The following is a 10072-nucleotide window of genomic DNA, read 5'->3' as shown; positions in this document are numbered from 1 at the left end:
TCGCGGAGGACGTCGCCCATGCCCTGCCGGCCAGAGGGCACGGACTAGGAGCAGGGCCCAAGTACGGCGCAAGGACGCCGCAGCAGTGAGGCGGGCGAGCGAGGATGGCGCTGGCGCAGACGTCGGAGGAATGGGCAGGCGGAGCAAGGACGCCGGGTGGCGCGTTGGCGCGTGCAGGGCCGTGCCAAGCTCACCGCGAAAACCGGCGTGTGGCGATGGCCCTATTCGCCGGCGGCCGGTCGCCGCGCGTCGCGTGCTCACGAGGAAGAGGACGGGAGCAAGTGAGGTCAAACCTCAGTTTGACCTGATTTTGACTGAAATTTGGAAGGTCTAAACTTCAATCATTTGGCTAACCAACCAGGCTTTGGGAAAGTATAAAAGTTATACTTCAACTTTCATGCCGGCCAAGAAGAGGTTTATAGTCAAAATGGCATTCAAATTACCACCAAACATTGCTAAATGATATCACTCCACAGCTAAATTTTTCAGCCAAACATACAGAAGTGTAGGATTTCCAGTATTTAAGCATGAACATGATTCACTTGGCATTTCCAAATACTTTTGAACACAAAGAAACGTTCCCCATAATTAAGCCTTGTGGAAGATTAACGCTAATGAAAATGCCTAAACACTAGAGGTGTTACATCTAGGGTGTTGTGCTCCTCCACCCAGTCCACCGGATCCTGGAAGTGCTCGCCATACGCCGGCGCCGTGATCGCCTCGCGCACCATATGCATGGCCGCCACGCCAGACAGCGGCATCCCCAGGACCTCCTGCACAGTGGCCTCCCTGGTCGTGAAGGTGGTGAAGTTGCCGACGTAGTAGCGCACGGTGGCTTGGAGCTCCGGGGCTGTGATCCGCGGGCGCCCGTTCACCCACCATCCCATCCGGCAGTGCGTGTCGGCCGTGCCCACGACGCCGGCGAGGGCCTTCCAGAGGTAGGCCGAGGAAGGCCGACACCGCCTGCATGCGCGTAGGGCGCTGGCCGCCCTGGCTCGCCGCTTCGCGCAGCCGCGCGATGTCCGTCGCCTCGATGCAGTAGACGCTCCGGACAAAGCTCTCGTCGGCTGTTAGGACGATGACTTGGCGTTGGGTGTCCAATGGCGAGAACCCTTCTTCGAGAGGCGCTGTAAGATGGCGCCGAGCGAGGACGGAGGATTGCGCGGTCATGGTTCGGTCGAGCTCCTGCGGCGAGTGTCCCCGACCTCGCGAGCTCGGACCACGCGTTGACCAGCAAGCTCTCGAAGAATTGGTATGAATTGTGTTCAGGATTCTCAATAGCTCTCCAAATCCTTTATCGGTCATACCATTTGCTGCCTTCCACTATATCAATTCCAGCGTGGCACTTAACTTTTTTTGACCCTGTTTGCAATTGGGGTATAACAACTTCTCAAATTTCTTTGTCTCCTTCGCATTTTCGGAGTCTTTCTTTGCATTTAGCAACACCTGACCTAGTTCGTTAGCTAGTTCATCTTCTACAAAATCTTTTTCAGCCTCGTCCATTTCAAAATCTGCAAAGGCACCACCTTCAACCCAGTCAGCTGGAATGTTGTTATCATCATCGTCTTCTTCACCGTCTTCCATTACAAGTCCTCTTTTGTCGTACTTGTCCAAAGAATATAGTTATTCATGAAACTCAAATGAAATATGTGGCCGTGTAGAGTTTTTCTATTAGAGTAATCCATGTTATTTTTGCACATTCTACATGGACAACACATGAAAATCTTCGGTGACTTGTTGGCCTTTACAGCTTCGAGAAAAGTTTTTAGGCCATTCATGAACGTCATGGAGCACTGGTCGTCGTACATCCATTGCCGGTCCATTTGCAAAAAAAAATAATTTACTTCTCCCTTTGTAAAACAACGAATGTAAAAAAAAACTTTCTGAAAAATATTGCTGATCTTTTATAAATGGACCACTTTCGATGAGCAAATTAAATCCCTACAAATTTTATGAAGAATTTCGGCAGCAACTCCCTTTGTCCCGAATCGTCGTTAGCTTGAGCTCAACTATGTTGTTTATGTAAATCAACAAAATTAGTTAATTATTTTTATTTTAACATTGTACTTATGTTATTTATGTAAAGCAATAAAAGTAATTAACACAACACATATTTGTCAACATCCAATACGAATTTCTCAATATTGAACAGACTTTCATAAGTAAAAACTCTACATTCTACATGCATGTACAAATTGAAAAACTCTCCATTCATCCTTACTCTAAAAAAGTATAAATTTTTCTAGCTACAAAGCATAAAATTTAGAATACTAATTATGAGAGGAGGGAAGATCAAGTTCCTAACCTTTAGAACAATTGGAAGAGTGAAATTGGAAGAGTGAAATCCCCCCGAATCGTGGGAAAAATGGGCAGCACCTCCCCAGGTCCCCATGGGAGTGAAGAAGCCCAAGCTTTTAGTCAAATGGTTGAGCTCGGGCTCGGGGAGGAAGAAGGAGCTTATTTTATAATTTGTTATTTTATAATTTGTATGTTAGTACTGGTGGCTCTAGCAGGTACTAAATTGTGACATTTAGTACCGGCTGAACCTAACAGCCGGTACACACATGCGTGAACACCATTTAGTACCAGCTGAAGCTACCAGCCGATACTAAATGGCTTCCAGGGGAATCTAGCCGTTAGCCACCCGGTCCCCATGCCGCTATTTAGTACCGGCTGAGGCTCCAAACCAGTACTACAGGAGTTCAGGTAGTATTGTGCGTGACAACCGGTACTAGCGCCGCGCATTAGTACCAGACGAAAAGACATCCTGCTCAGTTTTCAAGTAGTGGAAGTACTTTGCAACATGTGAGAACAATACATTGAAACATAGTGAATAGCACGTGTAACATCAGGAGAATCTGTCACATTTCTTCCCTTAAAATCACAAAATATTTTGAAACATCGAAGAATAATGTTTGCAACATCAAATGACGACATTTGCAACATTAAAAAATTTGATAAATTTTCTTTCATAAATCTATCGACAGATAAATAGCAAAACTCATAAATGAAAACCAACATAGCGTTAGGATTATAAATGCGTAGAGGGTAGATGTGTTAAAAACCTAAAATCCAACTTCATCTAACAGAGCGCATACAAAATGGTTCTCGGCTAACACTCCACTAGCCACTACTCCTAGCTATCAAAATTTATGTCTTGTGCCCCTCTCTCTTGCACACACCAAATACACGATTGGCTAGAAGGCGATGCTAGATCCTAATGCGGGTAAAATATTGTTCGTAATGTGCCCAAGAGGTAATCATAACAATTCGGACTAAAGGTCAATGAGATAATTAATCCGGGATTAGTAACTAATGGGCCTTCAGCCTGGAATCTTATTAGTGTGCTCTATAAATACAAGGAGTGGGGCTAGGGGCATACCATCCCACCATTTCGCAACCGTAGCCGCCGCTTCCTCTCGGCCTGAGCTCGAGACCCTGCCGCGCGCGGTGCTAGCACACCAGCGCACGGCGTTCCTTCCCCGTACGTGTAGACTCCGTGGAGGCGCTACTGCTGTTGCTGTTGTGTTGATCGGCTACGGCGGCGCGAGGCGGCTGCTGAAGCTGAGGACGAGGAGGAGATGATCCGATCGACTACTTCCTCTACACCGACGTGCATTTACGTTGGATCGGCTGTTCCAACTCTTGTTCTGCTGCGCTGCGTGTCTAGTGCTAACGATCCATGACTCCTCTACTCGCAAGGTTTCTGGGTGAAGTGATAGATATAATTGTTATTGCTAGAGTAACTTACTCCCGTTTCCCTTCAAATATAACATAATACAATGGACGTGTGTGGAGAAAATTCCCTCGCGTTTCCCTTCAAATATAACATAATACAATGGACGTGTGTGGAGAAAATTCCCTCTCAATACGTAGGGTATAAATGAGGCCATGATCAATATGTAAATTAAAAAAATGAAAGCAAGAAGACGGCAGTAACCGGTAAGTACACATCAAGAATACTTTTCTTTGATGATTAGCTTGTGGTTTTATCACTCTGTTAAAGTTCTGCTTGTTTGAGCTTCCTAGCAGTTTCTCAACGTGAAAAGTCAGAAACTCAAACAAACAACAAACTCTTGTGCAACTTTCAAGAAGCTGGAAGCCCAAAAAAGTTAAATTTATATGGATAGCTGGAAAGCTCAATTTTATTAGCTTTTCGTAGCTTTTTGAGCTTAGAAAGCTAAACACCTCTTCTAAAAGTTAGTATTGGCTTTTCAGAACAAAAAAGCCAAAAGACAGCATCAGCTTTTCTAGAAAATCTCAAAAGCTGCATGTCAAACAAATATGCTCTAAGAGCATTGCAAATTTTAGGGATATTTAACTATTTGCTATCCTTACGGATGGCACTCCTTCAATGCACCTACAGATTTACCATCCTTTACAAAAGAAGCAACATTTTTGCCATTTTTAACAACGTGGCGTGCCAACTCATTATGTCAATATGGATCCGAGACGTGAAATGACCAAGCTGCCCCCACCTTATCTGATCCCCCTCTCCACTTCTCTCTCCTCTCATCTCCCTATCGCCGCTACGCTCTTTCTTTCTTCTCACCGAAACATTCTCTGTTTCTCTTCTTCCTTCTACGGTTCCACCGCAAGAACAAGCAAGCTGCTTGCCTTCCTTCTCTCTCTCCACTCGATCCCCTCTCTGATCCAGTAACAAATCCGATGCTGCTACTTAGCGATGAGTTTTGGGTGATCATTTTGTAATCTTTAGGTTCAGGCCCGCATGACCGATCGATGCGGACGGAGACGAGCAGCTCCCTGCTGCCCTCACACAGCATCTCCTAGGCCACGGCGAAGTAGAGCTCCTTCTCCGATGCGACGCCGTCGGCCAGCGCGCTCTGCTCCTCACCGGCACAGTCGCGAAGAAGCAGCAGTTCCGCTCCTCGAGGCCCACCGCCGACTCCGGGGGCGGCTTCGCGCAGAACATGCACGCGAACCGCAGGTGTGCGGGGGAGTTGGCCCCGGTGGAGACCACGGGGTGCGGGTGTCCTGCTATGGCCAACGGCGGCGCTTGCCTGCGGGCCTTGCCAGTGCCATGGTTCAGCTGGGGGAGGGTGCAGGTGCAGGCGGCGGTCCGTGGCGGCTCGGTGCAGCAGGTGGCTGGGTGGCGGCGGCGCAGCCATGGTCGGCAGCAGGCGCACGGCGGGACCGGCGAGGACTGGGTTATGGTGCGGCCGGGGAGCGGACGGCGGGTGGCGGGATAGGCAGCTCGGCCTTGGGCCACGCGAATGGGGTGCATGGGTGGAGAGGCGGCCAACAACGCGAGGAACGCGGCGGAGTGAGTCATGCAGGCGGCGGCACACCACTGACACCGCCGCGTCGCCGCCCAGCGGGCCTGCGGCCACCGCGAACACGGACGCGTCATCCCCGCGCAGCAGCCGCAGGTGCCATGCCGGTACCAGGGCAGGGGACGCTGGCGCCGGCAGCAGGGGCACCGAGACGACGAGCGGAGGCTCTTGGCGGGCCGGCGGTCATCACCGTCGCCGGCCGCGTCCAGGAGGCCCGCGACGCCGTCGGCGAACGCGCGCATGGTGCGGCGCTCGCAGCGCGCTATGAGGGCGTCGAGCTCCACGACGTCGGCGGCGGTCAGGCGGTCACCCGGGATGGCGCGGCTGTGGGCGCCGGGGCCTCGCGCAGTATGAGGCGGATCAGGTCGTCGGTGGTGCTGGTCTCTGCCTGCCTGCTCACCGAGGCGAGCAAGAGCAGAGAGGCGGGGGTAACTCGGTGATTCCACATCCGAGATCCATCGTTGGCACGATGAGTTGGCGCGCCACGTTATCAAAAATAGCAAAAATATAGCTTCATTTATACATGGATGGCAAATCTGCAGGTGCATTTGTAAGGATTATACGAGAGGAGGTCCTGAAATCCCCGGTAGAATAATACATTTTTTCCCTCTAACAATCCAGTGTGTACTTTGTACTGTAAATGGGCCAAATTGTCCTAACAGCTCATTCATCGGGGGTTCGGGACCCTAAGGCCCACTCGTAGGATTAGCAGGCCGAATAGAAAGAATAACGGACACATAAAAGTGACTCGTTCCGGAATCCGGTCTCTCTGTTTCTCGCTAGCTCAGTCAGATTCTCGTCGTGTGCGCCTCTTCCCGGCGCGCTGGTCCGGCGGGCGACGGGGCCGAGTGCTGGGAGCCGGGAGGCTGCAGCGGCCAGGGGCTCTCAAAAAGGCGGGGGAGCGTGGGGAGGCAGGCTGCCCCTGCCTGCTGCGGCCTACGTCGAGCACAGGACCACCCACGCCGAAGTTCTTGTAAGTGAACTGAGTCGCTCAATCTTGCGACTGTGAACTGTCAATTTGTGATCCAGTTAATTGTCCCCGCAGGAATGTTCCGGGCTAGGGTCCCGAACCCCGATGATTCCAGGAATCACCCCGAAGCCGGCGGCGCCTCAGCCTCGGCACATGTTCGTGTTCGGAGCGGGCTTCGTCGGCCGCTACGTTTCGGAGCGCCTCCTCGCGCAGGGCTGGTTGGTTACCCCGCGCCCCTTCTTCCTCCCTTCCGTTGCTTCGCTGCTGGCGTCGACGCACCTGCCCCTTCCTATTTTCCAATTCCCCGCCTCAGCGTGATTCCTGAATCCTGATTTTGGGAGTGGATGAATTTGCAGGCAGGTCTCCGGGACGTGCACAAGTCCAGCCAAGAAGAGGGAGCTCGAGATGCTGGGCATGAATGCTTCTGTCTTCGATGCCATCGAGAGCAAGTATGTATTATTGCTGCTGCTCTTGCCCCCCTTTTCATTCTCGCACTTGTTTATAGACTTCTTCGTTTATGCTTAAACATTGATGGTTCATCGGCCAGAAGTATTAGTAAATAATGAATCAAATTATGAGCTGCTCCTGCTCAATTCACGTCTAGGAAAGCCCCTCCTATAGCCCACTGAATGTTTCCTTTGGTAGGAAACCCACTGACATATTTTACTTGCAAATAACATAGAGACAGGTACTATAACAATTTCTTGTGAAAGCATGCAGCAGATAGTGTTAACAAGGGTGTTTACTTAAGCTTAACTAGTCGGTTGGTTTGGCTTTGTACAAGATATATGCACTTCTCATTCTTGAAACACAGAGCTTGCACTAGGCAACTCTTTACAGGATAGATGCACTTTTCATTCTTGAAACACAGCAGTTTGGCTAGTTAGTAGAAGTAATTTTATTTGTCATTACCATTAGATCAATTTTGTATCGGTCTTCATCTTGTACACTTCACTATGCTGCATTGATGTCTAGCATCCCTTGCTTATGTTAACGGGTGTGATGATAATGTGCTTCTGTACATTAATCCCTCAGTGTATTGTTGAATTTTTAGTGATTACTCTTATGTCAGTTTCAGCCTGGAAAATGTCCACAGTTTGCAACAAGCAACTCACTTGCTCATCTCCATCCCACCCATCCCCGGAATCGGTGATCCTGTAAGTTGTAAGTCAATCATTGCTTGTGTCATTTTCATCAGGCTTGAATGTTAACTGAATTTGACTTTATGGTTATTTGCTTTTCATACCTCAACAGCTACTTAATTTAAATGAAGATCTTAGGAGAATACTCAGCCATGGTAATCTTGAATGGTTATGCTACCTTTCAACAACAAGTAAGCTCTCAAATTTTTAATGCCCACTCTTCATTAATTACATGGAATTTTCATTTAAACTGTTCACTGTTTGTAAATTATATGCTACTTTGGGCTGAAGTTGCTCACCTACTGTCAAAGTTGTCAAGTTTAATTATGGTTAGTCAAGAGAATTGCTATAATGTGTGAGGGGAATTACCCTACTAAATATGTGATGTTAACCATTTTCTATACACAAATTGGTAATAGCATTGTGTACTGAATCACTGCATCCGAAGATCCTTACATGATTTGCAAGGTGCAGCTATTGCAGTAGCCACAATACCATATGCAATGAAGTTAGGGAGAAGAACTTATCATATTATTTGCACTTGTCAAGCACTGAAGTTGAATTTTGCAGGATGAGTTAGCGGGAAGAACTTATCATACTATGTGCAATGCATCCTCTAAGAGACTTTCCATAGTAGAGCTAATTTGTAACACTTTCTTACTTTCAGGTGTATATGGTGATTGTGGTGGTGCATTGGTTGATGAGGAGTAAGGGACTTATTGGCTCTCTTCTTGTTCACAAAATACATATTTAATAGATATCTGAAGAAACTGCTGTGCTTGCAGTCACATGGTAAATCCGAAGAGCGAGTCTGCCAAGTTAAGATATAAAGCAGAAAAAGGATGGCTCAATCTTGTAGATGATCTAAATCTGTCAGCTTTTATATTTCGTTTAGGCGGAATATATGGACCTGGAAGAAGGTTTTGACCTCCCTAACCTTTATTCCGTTTCAGCATTTTATTTTCTAATAATTCAGTTTGATTCCAGAAATGGAATATTTAATTGCTGGCATGCTGATAAGTAGCGGTGTGTAAAGATTATAAGAACTCCAACATATTTATCATGCCAAGTTTGTACTTAGTGAAAAACAAAGATGGCCAAACTATTGAGTTACATGCACCAACCAGTTCAACCCAAAAGCTTAAGCTGATGAGGAAAGGTGGGCAATTCACTTATACTCCAACACTCCCCCTCACGTGCCGGCTCCCTCAAGCCGCATACGTGGAAATTGGAGTGGGCTGCAATTATTTTATTTAATCAAAAGCTTAAGCTTATGAGGAAAGGTGGGGCAATTCACTTATACTCCAACACAAACAATGGAATAATGACACTTATGGGAAACTCTCTTTAATCCCGCTGATAATTTTTTTTTCTGAAAGTCTTAGTTTGATAATTCTTCTTCTTTACCTATTTCATTGGCCATTTGTTGTTTATTGCAGTGCTTTGGACACCTTAGCTAAGAGCAAATCTTTATCACAAAGACAGAAATTGAGAGAATCTAAGCAGTACACTGCACGAATCCATGTGGCTGACATCTACCAGGCTGTCTTGGCCAGCATGAGCATGAGATGTGCAAGGTATCCTTTTCTGATGCTTTTGTTGCCTCTTCAGTTATTTGTGATGTCTTTAAGATTATTTCAGACTGGATTTTAATTTCTGTGTCACATTGCATGTGGGAATGCACGGCCAAAAGATTTTTACTTAGGCTGTATCTCTGTTTTAGTTAGAAGACATCTTGCGTGGCAATATCCCGTAGCATCATGAAGTTTCTTGGGGTAACTAATAGGGTGGGACCGTGGGAGTTTCCCATTTTTGTGCGATGCAATTTATGAATGCTACCATAAAATTTTAATCCCTCTGGATTCAATATTTGCACTATTGCATTTTTTGACCATTATGAAATATAATCTTCAACTGAATCAATTCCAACTACCAAGTAATGTAGTATTTTGGTTTTTTAGTCACGTCTGATTCTTTTGTAGTGACCTAATGGAAGTTGAGGTACCTTGTTAGGAGATGGTTCACTTCTCATTTTCAGTTTTTCTGTTCCAGGAAAATATTCAACGTGGTGGATGATGACCCTGCCCCTAGAGCTGAAGTTTTTGCATTTGCCAGGAGCTTGATAGAGATGAGATACCCAGATCTGATAGCTGAATCTCCTGATGTTGGTTCTACGGAATCAGGTTTCCAAGAGAGAATTGTGCCTGCTGAGAAAAGGGTCTCTAATGCTCGGCTTAAGAAAGAACTTGGTGTTAAGCTGCTTCACCCAACTTACAGATCTGGTCTGCAGAGTATCCTTGATTCTTGGCAGGCTGAATCTTAACTTCCTGGTAGAAATCTGTAATGTTAAGTTTTGGTATGCATACAGGTACTAAGTTTTTCCTTTTTGTATGTGCGTGTATCTTTCCTGGATTTGGTTTAGATAACTTAATGGGGAGCTAGCTGCGGCCACACTCTGCAGAATGGTTCTGTGCTATGCATCGACGAACGATCATGAGGTCCCCATCAACGCTGCTGATGTCAGGAGGGTCCTTGCCAGAATAAACTTTTTTTTTGAACGAACAGGCACGAGATGAGATTAAGCCTATTTGCCAGAATAAACTGATGCAAAGGATCTTGTCACTAAGAAGAATTCTGCTAAAAATGCCCGCGAGTCACGGACCTGT

At 46.9% G+C, this 10072-nt stretch overlaps 2 protein-coding genes across 3 annotated transcripts; both read left to right on the top strand.

The window, feature by feature from the left end:
• The first annotated feature begins 4333 nt into the window (after positions 1–4333).
• On the top strand, positions 4334–5899 carry LOC140222940 (uncharacterized). The gene has a single exon (XM_072294131.1). It carries the CDS (start codon positions 4730–4732, stop codon positions 5732–5734), a length of 1005 nt encoding a protein of 334 aa, XP_072150232.1. The 5' UTR covers positions 4334–4729; the 3' UTR covers positions 5735–5899.
• A 204-nt stretch (positions 5900–6103) lies between these two features.
• Positions 6104–9857, top strand: LOC117857880 (uncharacterized). Of its 2 annotated transcripts, none has more exons than XM_034740777.2 (9): positions 6104–6267; positions 6340–6482; positions 6621–6713; positions 7337–7421; positions 7519–7597; positions 8074–8113; positions 8192–8326; positions 8846–8983; positions 9459–9857. In XM_034740777.2, exons 2-9 carry the CDS (start codon positions 6370–6372, stop codon positions 9727–9729), a joined length of 954 nt encoding a protein of 317 aa, XP_034596668.1. In that variant the 5' UTR covers positions 6104–6267; positions 6340–6369; the 3' UTR covers positions 9730–9857. The 2 variants fall into 2 exon arrangements, with proteins under 2 accessions (XP_034596668.1, XP_034596669.1); XM_034740778.2 differs by having other exon boundaries at positions 6105–6267; positions 7343–7421.
• Positions 9858–10072: the final 215 nt, after the last annotated feature.

Source organism: Setaria viridis, chromosome 5 (assembly GCF_005286985.2).
Source record: "Setaria viridis chromosome 5, Setaria_viridis_v4.0, whole genome shotgun sequence".
NCBI lineage: Eukaryota > Viridiplantae > Streptophyta > Magnoliopsida > Poales > Poaceae > Setaria > Setaria viridis.
The sequence above is the reverse complement of the archived record's forward strand: the minus strand, read 5'-3'. Positions and strand labels throughout refer to the sequence as shown.

What these genes read in the sequence shown, in the direction of transcription:
- LOC140222940 (XM_072294131.1), top strand. Translation starts at nt 4,730, where the DNA reads ATGACCGATCGATGCGGACGGAGACGAGCAGCTCCCTGCTGCCCTCAC.
- LOC117857880 (XM_034740777.2), top strand. Translation starts at nt 6,370, where the DNA reads ATGATTCCAGGAATCACCCCGAAGCCGGCGGCGCCTCAGCCTCGGCAC. An exon ending in GGTGCATTGGTTGATGAGGA is followed by an intron (nt 8,114 to 8,191) that starts GTAAGGGACTTA and finishes CTGTGCTTGCAG; the next exon opens with TCACATGGTAAATCCGAAGA. An exon ending in ATATATGGACCTGGAAGAAG is followed by an intron (nt 8,327 to 8,845) that starts GTTTTGACCTCC and finishes TGTTTATTGCAG; the next exon opens with TGCTTTGGACACCTTAGCTA.